Here is a 22,007-nt window from a genome sequence, read left to right on the forward strand (position 1 = left end):
AATGCTTCAAGTTTTACTTATTTTTCTTCGACCTCGTCATTATTTGTTGCATTTAAGTACTTGTCCCAGAATTTTGAAACCAAAATTAATAATGTCAAACTGGGGCCTATTTTAAAGCCACGAGGACTTCAATGGGGGAGGGGAGTCCAGCCAAAGTATACGCCCGGAAAAATATTTAAAATTTTAGTAAAGTATACAAGGGGGAAGGTAGGATCTGCAATGTTTAAAAATTGATCTACGTGGTTTATGGACAGCCCCCAAGCTGAACTGAATGTTGCACCCAGCTTGTAAGTTAATAATAGATTTCGTTAGTCACAACTGCTGTGACTCGATGGAGACGCATTGAGAACTATACCTTGCGTCTTCATCGTTTCCATGCACGTGTGGCGTATATATTGCGGAACAATGATTTTTTATCTAGCGGCGCCGGTGGTGTAGTGGTAAGCGTGATTACCTCTCACCCCATCAGGCCTGGGTTCAATCCCAGTCGGCGCCGCCAGGATGTTCTGAGGCATAACATCTCTGATAACGCCTTCCTTCGGAAGGGAAGTAAAGTCATTGGTCCCCGGTTCATGAGTTGATGGGTCGATAGGTAGGGTCCAGGTGTGGGAGCTGCCTCCCTGGCGTCGGTAGCATTGGTGCTCAGCACGGAAAACAGGATCGACAAAAAACAAATCAACGAAAAAAAAAATGATTTTTATTTAAAAAAAATTGTATCTCCAAAACTACTTCTACGTCAATATTAATATTTTTAAATGTTATGTGAAATTAAATGATCTTTCAATTAAAAATACTAAAATAAGAAGTTGTTGAAGACCCTCACAGTGAAAATCAAGAAAAAAACATTTGTAACGTACTTTTTTTCCTACAAAATCAAATATCTCTGAGTGTTTCATAATTTTTCTTAAAATAACATTAAAACATCTTTCATTTGAACTGTATAACTTCTGAACCTCTTGACCGATTTTTACGATTGACCCGTAAAAATCGGTCAAGAGGTTCAGAAGTTATGAATTTTTGAAAAAAGGCATTTTTGAAAAAATAGATTTTTCAGACCACCCTAACACGGAAATGGTCACCCTAATGGCGGAATATAAAAATACGAGTCTAATATTTTTTGATAAGGCAGAACTATACCACTTCCCATGAAATTCTGAGACTCGCTATAACTTTTTTTGTATGGAATTGCTGTATATCTATACAACTTCTTATAGACCGGGTATCAACGGCTTTACTTCCCTTCCGAAGGAGGGCGTTATCAGAGATTGTATGCCTCAGAAAATCCCAGCGGCTATTCGGACAGCGATGATGGAAGTGATACACAGGTAGTGTTGAGTGCATGTTAGTCTCCTCTATTAACAAAATTAGTGATCCTTGTTTGGTGGAAATAATGAGAGGAGGGAAACAATTAAAAATGGAAATCGATTGTGGGTCATCGGTTTCAGCTATCAGTAAAGCAGGGTTTTATTTAAATTTTAGTACCCCATTGAAGGAATATAGCAAACAATTGATTGTAGTAAATGGCGGAAAGTTACAAATCGATGGGGAGGCGAGCGTATTGGTTAAATTTAATGGAATCGAGGCACAAATGCAGTTGTTGGTACTAGACTGCAGTAATGATTTCATCCCATTGATGGTACGAACTCGGTTGGATGTATTTATTTCAAATTTTAGCACATCAGCATCAAGTAAATCGAAAAGAATTTTCAGAATATTTTTCTTTCACCATTAATGAAAAGACTACGATTCAGGTTTTCTCGACTGTTTATTTCAAATATGTGACTGATCTTAATTAACATAAGCACAGCTATTACAGATTTCGTTTCTTGTATGAAATATACAAGCTTTCGTTTCGGAAAAGATGACTGAACCATGTTAATATTTATTCACCAGAAAGATTTCAATTGGCTGCAAAGGTTAAGAATACAACTATGTATTGGTTGTTTTAGACGAGATATTAATTGTATGTTTAAGGTCCATCGATACGTTCAGAGGTCAAACCACTGCATATAATGTAGTTGTAGTTCACGTTGAACTGCATGTTTTCCAAACAGGAAACGGTTCAAGGTTTGTGTCACACTTCAAGTCTTGTTTCGGTGCGTTCATAACGTCACATTCATTATTATGGCATCTACATACTCGTATTCTGTTCACCGGAACGAATCGTTGCGCTGTCCAGCCTGATCAAAACTATTGGTTTGACTTTTCAAGTGAGTTTTACGTCTTACTTTTGGTACCTTCTCTACCGTGCTATCGTTACTTTGTCAATTTTATGAGGTAGTATTATCGACCAGATTCCTATTCCAGCGTACTCTAAATCTAGTGACAGATTGCTAACAATCTGTTTTGTTACTTGTTGTCTGCATACAGGTACCTACAATATTTGATTCTCGTAAAAAAGTATTTAATGTTCTCTTGTTTCATTCAGTCCATGCGAAATGTTTTCTTCACCGCTGTGATCTCGTTTGGCTTTACTTAAAGGAATAAGTGGAGAGTGGGGAGGGGGTTATTCGGTATGCTACAATTGATCGAAATACAGTGTAAAATGCGGGTCTATGTTTATACGAGGCCAGCTCAGTGAATGAAACATAAAAATCGTAGCATAAACTGCTATGAATAACTGTTTGATAGTCGAAATAGAAGCGAATCGGATAACATTTAGGAACCATCTACTATGCTTTGCCGTTCATTCTAAATAGAGCCAAGTAACGTTTTTGAATTTTGTAACTCTAGTCTTAAAAATATGCAATCATTTTACGAAACTAACTGCTACTGCTATAAACAGGAAAAAACAAAAAGACACCCACTAACAAAGATAATCACAGATGTTGTTTTAAAAGAACAAATTAAAAAAATGGAAACATGAACAAAACTACTGCATAAACTTGTTTACGGATTTTGGAAGTGAGCAATGTGTTTCAGCAGCATGACATCGTAAATGCAAGGTGGAACTGTTAATCGCTACTTTGGAAGAGGTGTATTTGTGCCAAATTAGTGAAAAACGTATGCTTCTTCTTTCATAATTTCCAAACCCCGAAACCGTTAGATATCACTGCACACGAAACAGCTTACTACTAGCCAAAAACGCTATTTCCAAAAAAGTGAAAACTGTCCTTCGCCCTTCCAACACTCCAGTTAAGAAATAATTGATTCACTGCTTATATTAGCTCTCTGTAATTTACAGAACAAAACGCATCATTTTCACTTTTTTGAAGCAAATGAAATTTTAAAAACTACTAACCTATGGTAAATTTTCAAAAATATGCGTCAGATTTTTTTTAACAGAAGAAGTAAAAAATGTGAATATCAATAGTTGCAATTATACGCCAACTCTATAACACTCGGACCAACTGTGCTTAAACTTATCACTCGGGTTAGAATAAAATATATCCTCTTATCGTCATAATTATACAAACTTGATACTTAATCATACTTCATAATATGAATATATATATATAAGGTACATATGTTACCATCAGCAGTTTATCAATCATTATTCCATATAAGGAGAGTTGCTGGATGCAGATCCATTAGGTCACCGGATCCAAATCCACAACTCAATCGTGCATCCGATACAGTAGATTATGTTGTTTCATAACGTTATAAACTTTCAATATTTTCGAGCATTTAATCTCAACAAAACGTAAGGAGCACTGTTCGTCTGTCTTTTCGCTTTATCATCGAACGCGCAGAATAATCCTGAGCTCGATTCTACCACATTTCATGTACTTATCACCCGGTTGAACCGCTATCAGATATCACTTCAACTTCAATTCAGCCAGTTTAACTGACTCTGGGTCACGCTAGATCGTTTCAAAATAATGCATCCTCGTTCCCTGATATTAGACACATCACTTGTTTTGGATGGAACACTGCATGGCTCCAGCTGATGCCCGTATTGTGCTCCATTGCGTTTTACAAAAAGAGGGAGATAAATAATGTGCACATGTTCTGCGTTGCTGTGTGTGTACTCTAGTGATTATAAATTTATAAATGATCTCTTGCCTTAACATCTAGTATTATCTTACAGTCTCATCATTCAAATCGTTACTCCCGTTACTCGTCATTACCCTTTAAGGCGAACTTAGAATTCTTCCAGCACTTTGTCGATATTGACGCTATTACCAGACCTTATGACTTCCAGAATTCGGTTGACAAACTCCGTTGAATTACCGGCAATCTTCAACTCTAAAACAAAAAGTATAACAAGAGTTTCAAAAACTGTGTACCGATGCTAGCTGATTGAACTTACTTGATGCTGCTTTAACCAGGGTTTCCATTTTTTGATTTTGATCCTCCGTTGGTTCCGTGGGTACCTGACTGCATTTATTCACCAGAATATGCTTCAGCTGCTTGATGCCATTCATTAAACGCTCTGTAAATTTTTAGGTAGACATATATTTTACTATACAAAGCAAAACTGTCATCTAACTTACTATGTTCAGTTTCCAAGCCATATAACTTGATCTTATTGGCTTCATGTTGGGCTTTCTTCTTCAAGCGACAAGCCCTCGAGGCCAGCTTGTTTTTCTCTTTTCGTGTTTTCGGTCGTGCATTGAACGGAAGCTCACTGACCGGAGTCATATCGTTAATCACTCGACCCAGCTTATCCAGTTCCTTGCCGATGCTGTGTAGCTTTTTCGGATTGGGCGTTAGGTCATTGCCGTCTCCCTTGCGTGCCTTGCCACTGTGCTGTAAACGAAGGTTCTTAAGAAAATTATCAAGAAAAAATGTTTTTAATTGGCATCTGATCCCCAGACAGCGCGACGGTGGCCAGCGTCTAGTTTGGGACGGCCATCGGTAGCGAACACGTTGTGTGCTGGTCTAGCTACAAACCTTGATGCCGCGCACAGAGCAGTGTGGACTAAAGACCGGATCGGTGACCTCGTTCAGTACGTGCGGATCTTCCGTGTGCGTTTTGATGACCAAGCGTTGACCCTTGGGTCCCTTGGCCTGCACATTGTACTGCCAGAAGTATCGCTTGGCCTTGGAACTGCTAGGGGCGCTGCCGGATGCGTGTGCCGTTTCATCCACGTCGGAGTCCTCTGCAAGATCAACGTTGTCGATGTATTAAGCATTATGTCAAAGATTATCTTATAGTTAATGAGAAGTGATTGTGGCAGAGACTAATTATTTTGAGATGTGGTGGTTTATTGGAAGCGATATACTTGAACAGAAGCTAGAAATGGGTGGGGGGTAGGACATTTCCTACGAACAAAAATGCCCACAGAGCTAAAAAAAAGTAGTGTAAATTTCCGTTACTATGATGCACATAAATGTCATATAGCATACAAATTTAGATTATAGATCGTGTAAATTTACGAGACATGTCATGCAATATTCCATATATTGTATGCAACTGTCCACTTTTGTTTTCAACATTTCTTGCAAGTTGCTAATTTACGTGAAAAGGAAGTTTACATGTATGAATGTTTGCATGCATGGATGTTTACATCGCCAGTAAAATTCAGAATTTTTTGGTGTGCAGGTAAGACAGTCAAAGCAATTTCCTATCTGATTTTATTGTGAATCTAATCAAAAATTAACGAACAATTTGAATATTAGAGTTAAGTACAGCACTTTCCTGAAATCATACCAGAACCCAATTACAAGCAATTCAACAAATTCCGAGACACAGCAACGACACTATCGACAGGAACTTCAGTCGATATCAGCAATAATAAGACACAACGGCAACAACAACAACAACAACAACAACAACAACAACAACAACAACAACAACAACAACAACAGCAGAACTGCATCCTAATGCATAATCATATTTCTGTATATCAGCATTCCCATTCCTTTCCACGAGGCGACCATCCATCAGCGACACCGAGCCGGTTAGCAGCAGACGAAACATAGATAGCATATAAGTAATAATTCGCGCACTAGGCGTTTTCCATTAAACCCTTTTAGTATATAGCACATTGTAACTTTTTGCTTAAGAAGAATAAATTCATTCTAGTTCAGACCTTCAGTCGAGTAAGTTCGTAGTTCTAATTTTATTTTTAAAAACGCCCCCCGAAGGCCCGAACTAATAACTGGCGCAGTCGGTAGGATTGTGCTAAGTATCCGCGAGTGTTTTTGCAAGTGTTCCGTGAAGATTAATCGACGGTTTATCGAAATCAACGCCTTGACGAGAGGACATCGCCAAGTTGAGGACATCTGTACCAGCACCGGAAGACGCGCAATCCGAAGAACCAGACGAAGGAACATCGTCAAATCAATCAACCGGATCGAAGGAACATCGGTCAAAGTAAATCGTAAGTACCCATTTCCTATCCTTCAAAACCAATTCAGAAATAGAAACCCGGCATAGGTTCACTACTTCTGACCATCCTCTAAACACTACTAATAGCACAGTCTGGCGGCCCCACCCGTGGTAACCAATAGACTAAAATATCACAGTTAGGCCGCGAACTAACCTTAACAACACAAAAAATAAATAATAAATCCAACAACAAATAAATTAGTGAACTAAATAAATTAGCAACAAAGTGAATTATTTATAAGCAGTCAGTGAAGTGAATATTTTTTTTTTAGTGCATGTTAACAAGAAAAATGTCCGAGACACTAATGGACAAAATCGAAGAATTGGAGCAAATGCTGCTTCAGCAAAGAAGGCAAATCGAATCGTTGCAAAACACCCCGCGAAGCGTTGAGCAGCGCCCACAACAAAATTTTGATGTAACGCGTATTCCTGACGTGATTAAAATGATCCCAGGATACGATGGTGAAATCAAGGCTTTGCCATCTTGGCTTGCCTCGGTCGACCAAAAATTAGAATGTGCAATAAAATTTGTACCAGATGGTGATACGCGCACTGTGCTACCTATCTGGACGTCAATTATCCGAGATAAAATCACTGGTAAGGCCAATGAAGCCTTAATCAGCAACAATACTGAGTGCAAATGGGATGCCATAAAGCACACATTAAAGGAAAGATTTGGTGACAAACGAGATCTATCCACAATTTTGAGCAGGATACCTTACTTGAAGCAAGGTTATCTTAGCGTAGAAGATTTTTACTACAACTGCGACGGATTATTAGCAGATATTCGAGCTAAGGTTATGTTGGACGATAACCTCAAGCCCTGTTCTACAACTGTCATGGCAACATACGAAAGTATGATGACCAATGCTTTCATTGACGGTTTACATGATCCGATATCTGCACTTACCAGAACCAGTAGACCTGATAGTTTATTTTCAGCATACCAGCATGCCCTAGATCAAGATAATGCTGCTAAAAGAACAAAAGTTAGTCAAAAATCAAATTCAGAACCTTCTAGATTCTCTCGATTCCAACCACCGCCTAATCAAAATGGAGCATGGTATCACAATAACCTACAACCAGCTGGACCACAAAATCCACCTGTATTATCTAGACCTCAGCCAATGAAAAATGCGTTCTATACGCATCGACCCCAATTCTCGACAAATTCTTTCCCTACATCAAAACCACCGTTTAATCCAAACAGAGAAATCCCAGCATACATGCAGAATACCGTACAACCTAGAACACGGTTCCCCTCCATAAAACAGGAAAAACCATCATCTTCAAATTTTAAACAAATTAGAGGCAATCAAATTAATATGCATGACGAATATCTTGATTCTGTTGATGTCGGCACTGAAGAATTCACCGAAAACGAAAACCAATATCAGGAGGAAGAATTAAATTTTCCTTCAGATGTGGGGCATCAAGAAATGGATTGAGTTTCCTTCCTTATTTAGAAATCCTTTCCAAATCAAAACCTCCCCTTAAACTACTTATCGATACAGGAGCTAATAAAAATTATATTTCTCCTGAAATCGTCCCCTTGCAATCTATACGTTTAGGCTCACAACACAAAGTAAAGAACATAAATGGATCACACAAGATAGAGCAATATACCTTCTTCAACCCGTTTTCGAAATATTTTAAAAATATTCCTTGCCAGAAATTTCACCTATTCAAGTTCCATGATTTCTTCGATGGATTGATAGGATTTCAAACTCTTCATAGATTAGGGTGCATTATAGATGCATCAGCAAATACGCTTGTTCTAGACAATACAACTATACAACTAAAAAAAAAATTTCCTGGTACAATTGAATTAAATTTTCATGAATCAATGCATATGATTCAAGAAATTCCAATCTCTATCAACTCAGGAGACTTCTTTCTTGAAAATGACTTAGAAATTACATCCAAAGTTTATGTCCCGTCTGGATTATACAGCGTTCACCAAAACAAAGCCAATCTACTCTTTGTCAATATACATCAAGAACCCTCTGTAGAAACTATAGACTATGAAAAAATTACCACTGAAATAAATAACTTTGATGTGATGGATTTCCCATCAAAAGTTCCCCCTACAATTACTAAAATAGCACAAGATATCGGAAAAGAGGTGCGAACTGATCACCTTAACTCAGAAGAACGCTTAAAATTACTTAGATTGCTTCGAAAATATCCCAATGTTTTCTACACGGACGGTGATAACTTGTCATTTACCAACGTAGTTAAACATTCTATAAACACATGCGACGAATTACCTGCCTATACTAAAAATTACAGGTATCCGTTTGTCCATAAAGATGAAGTACAAAAACAGATTTCAAAAATGCTCGACCAAGGTATCATAAGACCTAGCACATCCCCTTGAGTATCACCCATATGGATCGTACCAAAAAAGGCAGATGCATCTGGCGAACAGAAATGGCGTTTAGTAGTTGACTATAGGAAGCTCAATGCAAAAACTATAGACGACAAATACCCTTTACCCAATATCACAGAGATACTGGATAAACTGGGCAAATGCCAATATTTTAGCACGCTCGATTTGGCCTCAGGTTTCCATCAAATCGAGGTGGATCCCAGAGATGTACCAAAAACAGCATTTCAAGTAGATCATGGTCTATACGAGTATTTGCGTATGCCATTTGGTCTAAAAAACGCACCAGCTACTTTCCAGCGCGTTATGGATCATGTACTCAGAGAATATATTGGAAAATGTTGTCTCATTTATATGGATGATATTATCGTTTTCTCTACCTCTTTGCAGGAGCATTTAGAAAATTTGGAAAAAATATTAAAGGCCCTTGAAAAAGTAAATTTAAAATTACAGTTAGACAAATGTGAATTCCTAAGAAAAGAAGTAGCTTTCCTAGGTCATATTGTCACCGATCAGGGAGTCAAACCGAACCCCAATAAAATCGAAGGTATCAAAAATTGGCCTTTACCAAGAAACCAAAAACAACTTAAAGGATTTCTTGGAATTCTCGGGTACTATCGGCGGTTTATTCGCGACTTTGCGAAAATTACCAAGCCACTTACAGCTCAATTACGTAAAGGCGAAGTAATTGAACACACACCTTTATTTGTGAAAACCTTCGAAAAATGCAAGGAATTGCTTACACAAAGTGATGTATTGCAATACCCTGACTTCAATCAACCATTCGTCCTCACTACTGATGCAAGCAATTTTGCTCTCGGAGCAGTTTTATCGCAAGGCTGTATAGGAAAGGACAGACCAGTCGCGTTTGCATCTCGAACGTTAACAAAGACTGAGGAAGGTTACTCCGCCATAGAGAAAGAACTTTTGGCCATAGTATGGGCGACACAATACTTTCGACCATATTTGTTCGGAAGGAAATTTACCCTATTTACAGATCATCAACCACTTACCTATGCACTAAACCTGAAGACACCAAATACCAGATTAGTGAAGTGGAGGTTAAAACTTCTCGAGTTTGATTTCGAAATCAAACATCGACCAGGGAAGCAAAATGTGGTGGCAGATGCTCTTTCTAGAATCACTCATGAAATTAATATTAACGAAGATGACCCTACGGATGAAGACTCTGTACATTCCACTGATTCAGACTCTTCAGATCTTATAGAATTTACAGAAAAACCAATTAATTTCTTCCATAATCAAATTATCTTGAAAATTGGAGAAAATGATTCTGAAACTTTTGAAACAATCTTTCCAAAAATACATCGTAGAACAATTACCAAATTCCACTTCGGGGTCCCCGCATTAATTAGAATTTTCAGAGAATGCATGGATCTCAAGAGGCAAAATTGTATAATGTGCCCTGAGAGCATGATGCAATCCGTACAAATGGTCTATAAGAATTATTTTAGTAGGTGTAGAACTTTTCGAATAAAAATATCCCAGAAAATACTTATTGATGTCCCTGATGAGAATGAACAAGATTTGCATCTTTGATTCCAATTAAGTCCAGATCTACACCAGACATAAGGAAAGCGTTAATTAAATACTTTTCTCTTTACGGACAACCGGGTCTCATCGTTTCTGACAATGAGCCAGCCCTAAAGTCTATTGAGGTTCGAGGAATGCTCGCTGACTTAAGGATTCAACAATATTTCACACCAGTGAATAATAGCGAAACCAATGGCATAGTGGAACGCTTTCATTCAACCTTGATTGAAATATTTAGGTGTAATAGGCACAAATATGCCAACCTTTCACTTAAAGAGATGTTTTTACTTGCCTGCACATTATATAACAACGCAATCCACACTTCCACCAACCTAAAACCACGTGAAGCGTTTTTTGGAGTAAAGGATGGGGAGGAGAGACCTCTCAACAGAGAACAATTATTTCTAGCCCGAGATAAGCTCTACGATGAAATTTTATTGACAAATACTAAAACGCAAACCAACCAGCACACCTATCATAATGCTAACAGGGAAACACCACCCGCACTTGAAATAGGACAACCAGCTTTCGTAAAAAGTCAAGGCATAAAAGCTAAACGCAGACAACGGTTTGAACCGACAAACGTACAGAATGACAGAGTTCAAACATTTTACGACGAAAATGAAAGAAAATTTCATAAAAATAAAATGCATCGCATAAGGAAATAGACACAGGTTCGAGTGGAACACCCGCTCTTAAAATGTCAACACCAGCAGTTGTAAGACCTTGACAAACTTCATCGTAAATAGTCGTCTTAAATCATTAATCTATATTATTCAAACCATACTAATAAGGCATTCCTTTTAGGAAACCCAACGAAGGGAGAAGAAGGAAAACCCAACTTGACGTCGCGATGGAAGTACGCATCACAGTATGTATCGGCATCCTACACAGATAAAAATTCGGAATTTTAATTGTGATGTAAACATTCATTCACGTAAACTTGTATTTCATCTCACGCAACCGAGCAACTTGCAAACAATGTTGTTAACAAAGATGGGATTTTGTATACAATATTTGCTACATTGCATGAAATGTGTCAGAACTTTACATGATATATAATGTAAACGTATATGATATGTGACGCTCCATTTATGTGCATCATATTGAACAGAAATTTACACTACTTCTTCGAACTGTGTATCCTTCCTTCTTTCAAAATCCCATGTCCATACCCAATCCATAAAAATTACAAATTTAAATCCAAACCCTGGTCTAATCACACTCCAAGAGGGATTTAGCTTTTTGAAGATAGGAGAACACAAACTCTTCCATACGATCAACTTAGATAATTATAACCCTATCTTCAGGAAGCTACGGATAAATATTAACGGAATTAACTCCTTTGGCAATTTTACCGAAATGACGGACCTCCTAAGCACAAAACTGAGCAATACCTTGCAACTATTCACTGAGCTACAGCCTAGATTTAGAACCAAGCGAGGACTGTTCAATTTTGTAGGGAGCGGAATTAAAGCTATCACTGGCAACCTTGATGAAAATGATTTAATTGAAATTTCAAAAAGTATTCAAGATTTATCTATGAACAATAAAATTCTTATAAACGAAAATAATGAGCAGAGGAAAATCAATTTTCAATTTCAAGACAGAATAAACAAAATAATCAATCAATTATCAAGAAAACAAACACAAATTAGTCAAAATTTGATACTAGCTAGAAATAATAACGCAGGAAAAAACTTTACTGTTTTTAAGGAAATTTTTAAAATACATTTCAACCTAGATTATTTAAAAGATCATTTAGAAGATATTTTTGAGTCAATTAAATTGGCAAAAGTAGGAATTCTGTCAAAAAACATTTTGTCACCCCAAGAATTAGATTTTGCAGCTAAGAAATTAGAAGAGAAGGGAGTTGTACTCACCAGTCTCGAAGAAACATATGATTATTTAGATTTATCAGCTTTTCATAATAATTCGAAGGTCATTTTTGTTATTTTGATCCCTCTGATAGAGGATTCTGTTTATGAAAAATACTATCTAGAACCATTGCCATTAGGAAATAAGATTCTAAAACTTCCGGAGACCCACGCCATGAGGAACGACAAGACTACTTTCATCATCATCAACAAATGCAAACGTATACAGAAATTATCTTTGTGCACCCGGGATAACGTACAAAATATTACCCAAGATAAATGTTTACCAAACCTACTTCAAGGACATTCAGCAAATTGCTCTTTTACAAATTGCAAGAACCCTACAGAAATTAAACTGATCACAGGAAATTTGCTAGTACTAAAGGAAGTCCAATCATTGGAAATCAAATCCACCTGTGGAATCACGAGCAGGAACCTAACGGGATCATATCTCATTGAATTCCACAATTGTTCACTGAGCACAAACGGATCAAAATTTGAGAATGCCGAATTTTTCCAAGCCGAGCCTCCAATAATGTTACCTTTGGATGGTCTCATAATTGCAGAAAGTAATTTCGAACCACTATTGAGGGTGAAAGAACTCGACATAATAAACAGACATGCGTTGGAGAATTTCACTAATCATCATGAAATTCGAACCATCACATCCCTAATCATGTCAACCATAAGTATCATGATTATCGTCATTATCATGACATACGTAGCTAGGAAAAAACTCAGCCGGAAGCTCAACAGTGTTGCTAGACAACAACCGTTAGATGCATCCACTATCCTCTACAAAAAATCCGACGGTCATTCAACCTCAGAAATTGAATCGGGACGATTCGAACTTGAAGGAGGGACGAGTTAAGTACAGCACTTTCCTGAAATCATACCAGAACCCAATTACAAGCAATTCAACAAATTCCGAGACACAGCAACGACACTATCGACAGGAACTTCAGTCGATATCAGCAATAATAAGACACAACGGCAACAACAACAACAACAACAACAACAACAACAACAACAACAACAACAGCAGAACTGCATCCTAATGCATAATCATATTTCTGTATATCAGCATTCCCATTCCTTTCCACGAGGCGACCATCCATCAGCGACACCGAGCCGGTTAGCAGCAGACGAAACATAGATAGCATATAAGTAATAATTCGCGCACTAGGCGTTTTCCATTAAACCCTTTTAGTATATAGCACATTGTAACTTTTTGCTTAAGAAGAATAAATTCATTCTAGTTCAGACCTTCAGTCGAGTAAGTTCGTAGTTCTAATTTTATTTTTAAAAACGCCCCCCGAAGGCCCGAACTAATAACTTTAGTATAAGTTCGTATTCATGGTTTCATATTAGCTCAGTTCAAATAATACGCCATGAGAACCTTTTTTTTTTACTTTCCTTGATTTGTTTTCCGTCGATCTTATTTTCCGTACTAAGCACCAATGCTACCGACGCCAGGGAGGCAGCTCCCATACCTGGACCCTACCTATCGACCCATCAACTCATGAACCGGGGACCAACGGCGTGATCAGAGATGTTATGCCTCAGAACATCTCGGCGGCGCCGACTGGGATTGAACCCAGGCTTGCTGGGGTGAGAGGTAATCACGCGTACCACTACACCACCGGCGCCGCTATGAGAACTTTTCTGCAAGAACTCCGAAAATTATGTGCCTCTTTTGGAACAGTTGCAGAGCTTAGGAGCCTCTCAAGATCTTGTAACGGAGGCAGCTAGTGGTCTGTTGTTGCAACTTTAAAAAGAAGAGGTCAAGCAATGTTTTCATATCTTGAGAATCTTTCACAAAAGATTCAAAAATCTTCAGCTTTCACTTCACGGATACAGTTGAGCAGATTTTAATAAGTCATGCAAAGTGTGAAAACTTCTTTAGAACTGGAGAACTTAATTTTCATACATACAAAACAACGAGTGGATTGTACTCTGATCATCTGAATCAAACCTCAAAATTATTAGGATCTCTTCCGTAAAAATTGAGGCTCTGGACGAAATATCAACTTATTCCTTACTTAACACTTGTCACTGAACAGTTGGGGTTACATGTATGTAACTTATTTCAGTCACTATCAAGTTGTAGTAACTTATTATGATGTACGTGTGTTGCTTGGGTAAGTGTGCCCGTTTTGGCACTATTGCTCCAGTTTTTGGCCCAAGGGTTGATATGAAATTAGACATTTTTTCGTGATATATGTACCGGTTGTGTAATATGAATTTACATTAAGCATAAACCCGAATGTGATTAAGCCGAAGTGCAGAGCCATATTCAGAATATTTTTAGGTGGTGAACTCTCAAGATTGTGCAGAATTTTCCTGAAGTTTGTAGAACTTCCCTTCGATTTTCATGATTTTCTTGGTCTAGGGACCAAAGGCACTATTGCATGTTATATTTTCTCTTGAAAATTTGAACTTTCTTACATAACATATAACATTTGAAATTGCTGCTTCATGTATGCTGCAGTGCATCAAACGTGGAGTAACAATTTAAATGTTGCACGTGCCGTAGAAGCTGATATTTGTGCACTTAAAGTTTCGAAGGATGTCACAGCGAATCACCTTAAAAGCACGTATACATGTACTCAGAGGGTTGTGTGTCCATAGCTTGTTATATGATGAAGTACGTAAAGCGCATCATGAGTACGAAGTGAACGAGATGGAGCGTTGAAGTTGATTAGCTGACGCCTCGACTGACCCAGAGTAGGGCAATCGATACGATCCGTAAGAATGTCGAAAATGAAGTTTCAAGTGTATGGCACACAGTGTCTCCAGGTCAAGTAATAAGCAACGTGAGGTATAAGGTGGCAGGTGTGTTTAATCGTTCCATGGTAGGTGACGGAGAGCAAATCGAATGAAATATTTCTGAACTCACTCTAATTTGCTGACTTGTTTAGATTGATACGGTGCCCATACAGGTGCGACGTATTCAAGTATTCAAGTATGCTTCGTACCAATGAGTAAAAAAAAACTGTCTACGTAATTAAAGAACAGCCCCTAAGCCACGAATAGAGTCTACGCGTTCGAGAGTGGTAGGGCCGATCTTATAGCTAATCACAGACAAACAGACGTAGCTCTTCATTCTGGATCACCGTTTACGCATTTAACGATTGGTTTGAATGCGAACTACTCGCCGCAGCGCTGGCATCGGATCACTTTGACGTTTCTATATATTCGGTGTTTCTTGCAAGCAACATTGTTTGCGAATCAGTGAGCAAGCATGTTTTCCGCGAGAAGCCCACGAGATGTCGTTACTGCAGTCCTATGTCTATTTAGTTTTGTATAATCTTTGTAATTTTTCCGCCCCCAAGAATTTTTTGGTAGCAAATACCACCTTCGCCATCTGCTGAGTACGATGCTGCCGGATCACTTTGGGCTTAATGAGTCATTAGTAAGACAGTGTAATTTTTCCTGGATATTGAATGTGGCCCTACGTTAGAAGTCTTCAAAATTTGCCCATGTTTAAACTAACTTCAAAGTGATCAAATAATTTACGATAAAAAACAGACTCTTTCAATTAATCAAAACGGTTTTAATTTAAGGTGGGCGGAGTCTAAGTCAAGGTGCCCACTGATGTGGCGGGGGTGTGGCATCTGCTAGCATATCATGTTGTATGATGCCACACCAGTGGGCGCCTGACCTAAGTCGCCAACCTGGTTGCAGTGGGTGTGGGAAAGTCGGACAAATGTCGCGTTTATTTTCAATCGGTTGGCCAACACGTTGACGTACAAGTCGAATAGCAGATTGGATTGTGTGTGGTTCAGGTGCGAAATGTTTGCTCGGCTGACGAATTTGTTGAAAGGAGATCCGACTATCCGACAACCAGTCGAAGACCCAAGTTTACAACCAGGTTACAGTATGTATGGGCTGCATTATGGATTATGCGAGAAGATCGTGTCTGATTTATTCCAACAGCCTACTTACCATCGCCACTGGAAAAGTCTTCGTAATGATCACTGTCGTCGGAATATCCTTCGTCATGCGAAAAATCAGGCGCCTCCGGACTGAGAATACTGCCAGTGCTGAGAGACGAGGTCGATCCTGCTTCAGCCAAACTTCCCGTGGACAGTAAATGCGGCCGTGGTTCACGTCGCTGCCACATCATTACGTCCATTCCGATGTGGGTCGGTGCCGAAGAGGACAATCGTGACATGGTGCCACCGCTCGTACCACCGCCACTTCCTGCACCACCAATTCCCGAATGACTAGAACCGGCCTGGGCGTGCATATGATGCATCATCCTACGTCCGCTAAATCCGCCTGGGCTAATGGAGGCTCCACTCATTAGCCCGGAGGAACTTCCTGGCACCGATTGTCCTAGCATCAGACCACTCCTATCTGCAGTATTGCTCATCAGCAGCTGTTGCAATGTGGAATACTTTGGGTTGTACTGCACTTGACCGACGTTGCCTTGGTTCCTGCTGATATTGTTGTTCGTTGCATTTTGGTTATTTGCCTTCTCTGTGGTATCCATCTTGATCAGATGGTTATTGTTATTCATAGCATTCATTTGGAGCTGCTGCTGAAGTCTATTCGGCAATGGAGGAGTTTGCGCCTGAGAGTATCCCAGAGACGGGCTGGAGCTGTGGCTGCCAGGGGAAAAAGTTGCTGGCGAGTTGATGTTGGTATTGGTAGCATAAGGTGAAGTAGAAATTCGAGTTTGTTCGTCGTAGAGTTCGCACATATTTGGAACCTGTAGGTCATTTGTTTGCTGCATGTTGTTCCCAATTGTCATTAGCATATTATTATTTGCATTTGAGTTATGATTGGAACGCAGAATTTGCTGTGGTAGGCTGGGCGATAAGTGAAATGCACTGCCACTGCCACTGTCACCGCTGAGGTTCGGCGAAGGTTGACTCAGAGGAGCATTTAACAGCATAAGATCTTCATGCAGCAAATCGGTAGCAAAAATATCCCCAAGCGTTGCATCGCTAATGAGCTCATCCTTATCAAGATGATAAATGTCATCCTCGTCCATGTGAAATTGACCTTGCTGGCCATTCATGTTTGTAGCAGACGAAACCGTTGATGATGGAGAAACGATTTGTCCAAACGAGTCGGTATTCCAGATTTCGGTATTCCCGAAACCATTCATATTGATTGTGCCGATCTGGATTCCTTCAGCGACTAGACCGCCATCCGAGATGTTCTGCAGAGTAAATATCGTATCGATCGGGGTTGATGCACTTAGGTTGGAATTGGTGGAAGTGGTAATGAAGCTGATGTCCTGCAGCATATGCGGAGAGTGGGACTGTTCAATTTCGAAGACGTAATCGGACATGTCAGTGATCATTCGTTGGTGAATGTTGCGCGATGGTATTGGAACTGATGCCGTAGTCAGGATCGGATTGTTGCTCAGTGCATCCATCATGGATGCGGTGCTCGGGGACGGACTGGGTGAAGCAGACTCAAGTTTGATGGTGTTGCTACTGCTCAGACTGGACTGATCATAAAACTCCGAGATGGTGGAGAAGCCGACATTAGAGCCTTGAGCGTTTCCGATGCCGCTCATATCCAGATTTGTGACGGAACACTACCAATGACCGTTCGTTCAGTCGGGTGTATGATCTGAAATAGAAGAAAGAAGAAAGGATTGTTGAAAATCATGAACATTTTTCAAACGTGTAAAAATGTTATATAATAGGCCTAAAAACTTGGCCACTCAAAATTTCGCTCGGCGAGGTATGGGACACAAATATTAAAATGCTTGAATTTTTCAAATACAACTTTTATTTTCGATGATTCTACTAGGGATAAAAACTCAAAGGCTACACAGAAAAAAAAGTTCTATATTTTAACCAACGCATAAAATCAACCCTCGTTTAATATTGTGCTATAATAGGCATAAATATCCAAATTGTTTACAAGCCTGTATACAACATTGCAGATTTATTTGAAATTTTGCTTAAGGGGGTATTCCCGATCTTTTTTTTTCAAAAAATCAAATTTTTTTTTCACGTTTTTTTTGTACTTTAGACTATATACTTTCATCCCCCCAAGCCGTTTTCCGATCAGCGAATTCGGTGTCCAGGCATAGCTGACTAATGGTAAGAACCCCCAAATGGTTTTAACTAAAGTCAAAACTTTAAACGCGTTTTTCTCGAAACCACATTTTTTTTATCGGGCGAAGATTTTTCTCAGAAACTATAAGAGATATTGACTTGAATCTTTGCGCATTTTGTTCCTTATTAAATTCTTTGGAGCTTCTCCCACTTTCAGCCAAAAATATTAACATTTAACATTGTTTGAAGCACCTTAAAGTTGCAAAAAAGCGGGCTCAAAATCGCCTGTTTTTTCATATGGCCGCCATTTTGTTAATTTGCAAGATTTTTTGCTGCCAACGGGAGAAGCTCCAGAGAATCTTATGCAGATTATTAATTTCATCACGAAATCTGTTTCAGATGAAGCCGTTCCAGATGAAGCCGTTCCAGAGAAAAGTCTTCGCCCGTCCAGGCGTTTGCGGCGAACAGGGGTCTGTTTGTCGCCATTTTGTGACGTCAATAATGTCTTTTTTTATGTCGAAAAAAATTTATTTGTAAACTTTAATGTTCAATAAACAAGAATCCCAAAGAGTTAGGCGCATTACTATTCATTTTCCTTGAAAAAAAAATTAATTGAAAAACAGGCCGAAAAAAGGCAAAAGATTGGGAATACCCCCTTAAATTCACATAAAACAATCGTGTTAAGCTTGCGCCAAATCTAGCGTTAATTACGTGAGCGCTATGTATAGCAGACATTTCCATGAATTTTTTATACGGTGTACTTAATAGACGTTACTTTTTAATATTCGAAATTAAAAAAAAATCATGTGAGTGGTTCAGATAGGTGTATCCTCCTCAGAAACAATCAAAATAATTTAAAGTATTGTGCATTTTGCACCAAAGTAGACTGCTGCGCTGAAAATAATCCCTCCGAAGTTTTTCCGCTCAGGCAAGTAAAAGTAAAATATCAAAATTTTGAATGCAATAAACCCCTCCCCTTGGCTAATTTTTGCACCTTGTAGCTGGTGGTCGGGCTTTATTTCATGATTTATAGTGGAGTGTTAGGGATGGTAGGTTTAAGGCCGGCGTTGCTGGCTCATTCCGTGATAGAATGGCACCATGGGCAGGCGGTGGGGATTAATAAGCTTCCCCTCTCTGATGAACAACTGCATGAGAGAGCCAAAGATCTAGTCTAGCAGTGATAGTATCGCACTTGTTACTCCTTTGTTTGAGTGCCACGTTGTAGTACGCTTACGTATAGGCACTGACGTTGGTTGCGATACTGGCAGGCAGGGTTGCTTCCACTCACTTGCTATAAAAAAATATTTTTCGGAATTATGCAATCATAAGATGTTATAATGATATGTTGTATTTGTAAGTAACAAGAAGAGGGTGTAAAGTATGTGTTTGAAACCTGCCAATTTCGAGTCGTAAAATCGCTGATTGTGACGCACTGAAAGTAATATTGACAGATTTTATGTGTCAAATATATACTTCATGACCTTTTCTTGTAACTTACAAGTACTAATTAGCATTATACTATTTCATGATTTCATAATTCCGAAAAACATTTTTTTATAGCAAGTGAGTGGAAGTAACCCTGCTGGCAGGTTTTTCCGTAAATCACTCTTATTTTATTTATTTTTATGCAGATAGATTTATTTTAGTTTACAAGGAAATTATACTATTGAAATATTTCAAAAAGTGCTCAGTATTGCCGAAGCCAACTTTTCCCTTATATACTTCATTTTGATTTTTTTTTCCTTTGATTTGTTTTCCGTCTATCTTGTTTTCCGTGCTGAGCACCAATGCTACCGAAGCCAGGGAGGCAGTTCCCACACCTGGACCCTACCTATCGACCCATCAACTCATGAACCGGGAGCAACGACTTCCCTTCCGGTGGAAATTAACAAAATAACTAGGATGCGGGATTTTTAAAAGTATCGTGATCTGTATAAAGTTCTGTCCAGTTAGAATCCGTAATCACTTATTGTTTTGCAGCGGCACGGAAAGGGACCGCTGCAAGAATTATTTTACAGCGGTTTATTTACCTAAGCGCCCACTTTCTGTGGTATAAATTTCATGGTGTTTCGTGCAGTGAGTCAAAAATTATTCCAGATGCAAGCCGAGAGGAGAGAAAAGATTCTGCACACCCACGTTGATAATCCAACGTGGTCCGCAATAAAAATCGCAAAAACGTTGTAAATCGCCAAATCACCGTGTATGATGTGCTCAAACGTTTCAGGGAGCGAAAGAGCGTGGATCGAGTGCCTCAAGGTTAGCGTCGTAATGGAACAAATGACCGCAAGCTGAACCAGAAGGTGTTGAGAACCGTCAGAGCAAACCCTGGACTATCAGATAATGAAATCGCACAAGAATACGCTGCTGCTCGCAGTACCGTTCGAAGAATTCGTTTGCGAGCAGGATATCGTTCTTATCGAGCCAGCAAGCAACCAAACAGAACGTTGAAGCAAAGTTTCGTCACCAAAACTCGAGCTCGGAAATTTTACCAGCAGGTTTTGACGAAGTACCAAGGATGCCTGCTCATCGACAATGAAACCTACGTCAAAATGGATTTCAGACAGCTTCCTGGCCAAAAATTCTACATGGCGATGGCACGAGGAGATGTTCCTGCGAAGTTTAAGTTTGCTTTTGTAGACAAATTTGCCAAAAAACTGATGATTAGGCAAGGGATATGTAGCTGCGGAGCAAAGACCAAAGTGTTCGTGGCGAATAAGACGTTGGACTCGAAGCTGTACAAGGAAGAATGCCTCAAAAACCACGTACTACCTTTCATTAAAGCCCATAAAGGTCCCGTGATGTTTTGGCCAGATTTGGCGAGTTGCCACAACAGCCGGGAAGTCATCCAGTGGTACCGCGATAATAACGTAGATTTCATCGATAAAAACATAAATCCACCCAACTGCCTACAGTTCCAGCCAATCGAGAGATTTTGGGCAATAATGAAGCGGAAGCATAAGAAAAGTGGAAAAACGGCTCGGGACGCGATTCAGATGACCAAAATGTGGAACAAATGTGCCAAGGAAGGAGGGATGGGAGGAATAAAGAAGAAAGTGTGAATTTTCATTAGAAACGAAGATAAATGATTTGTTTTGATATTTTTTCCCAAAAAGTACAGTGTTGTTTACCTTGTACCTTTGTTTTGATGTATTAACCTTATTTGTACGTCAATCCGTTACCGAGATACAGATGATTTTATTATTCCGGATTCTAAATGGACATAGCTTTAGTACTAATATAAATCTTAAAAAAAAACAAATAAAATCCTAAACATCAACGAATTAAAAATATCTCCAAATGACAAAATGGCAAGCGATCAACGAACCGAATGATAACGCTATGTTCAAGTGGAACGCAATAATGATATAATTTTCTTTTTTTTTCATGACAAGCAGCCCGTGCGACACAGCTCACTCGCGGCGGTAGAAGGAAACACGAGCAAATTGTTGACAAGCTGCTTCACGAAGTAAAGCAGAAGATGATACACGTGTGCTAATGGGAATTTTTTTGTTATGTCTTTTCTCGATTCTGATCAAGCTATGTCCTCATCCGTGTATATTGCAACCAAGCAGGCAAGCAATACATCATTATCCTTCTACCACTCTGATCGAGCTATGTAAAAAAAAAAGGATTGATTTTTTTCCACAATATGAAACTGAGAAAAATAGTCAAACTGTGGGATTTTGAAAAATTTTCAGATCTCTGATGTAGAAAAAATTTCAAGATTCCAGATTTGAAAAAATACAGTCGCTGGAAAATTGTGTGGCAATGGAAAATGTTCAGGGTTCTAATAAGAAGATATTTTATAGAACTTTGAAAATTCAAAATTCTCAGAATAACTTGAAGAAAAATTCAATGGAGCTCAGACAAGAATCCTAAATAAA

The 22,007-nt window shown here is 38.9% G+C and overlaps 1 protein-coding gene across 2 annotated transcripts; it reads right to left on the minus strand.

Moving 5' to 3' along the window:
* Positions 1–1,746: 1,746 nt before the first annotated feature.
* Positions 1,747–17,714, minus strand: REPTOR (repressed by TOR). Of its 2 annotated transcripts, none has more exons than XM_065226880.1 (5): positions 16,046–17,714; positions 4,837–5,045; positions 4,437–4,692; positions 4,253–4,375; positions 1,747–4,188 (listed from the first exon to the last, which is right to left on the minus strand). In XM_065226880.1, the coding sequence occupies exons 1-5, from the start codon at positions 17,631–17,633 to the stop codon at positions 4,085–4,087; spliced, it is 2,280 nt and encodes a 759-aa protein (XP_065082952.1). In that variant the 5' UTR covers positions 17,634–17,714; the 3' UTR covers positions 1,747–4,084. The 2 variants fall into 2 exon arrangements, with proteins under 2 accessions (XP_065082952.1, XP_065082951.1); XM_065226879.1 differs by having other exon boundaries at positions 4,437–4,707.
* Between the last annotated feature and the right edge of the window lie 4,293 nt (positions 17,715–22,007).

Source organism: Ochlerotatus camptorhynchus, unplaced genomic scaffold (genome assembly GCF_037179485.1).
Source record: "Ochlerotatus camptorhynchus isolate MF236.1 unplaced genomic scaffold, CSIRO-AGI_Acam_v1.1 ptg000264l, whole genome shotgun sequence".
Taxonomy (NCBI): Eukaryota; Metazoa; Arthropoda; class Insecta; order Diptera; family Culicidae; genus Ochlerotatus; species Ochlerotatus camptorhynchus.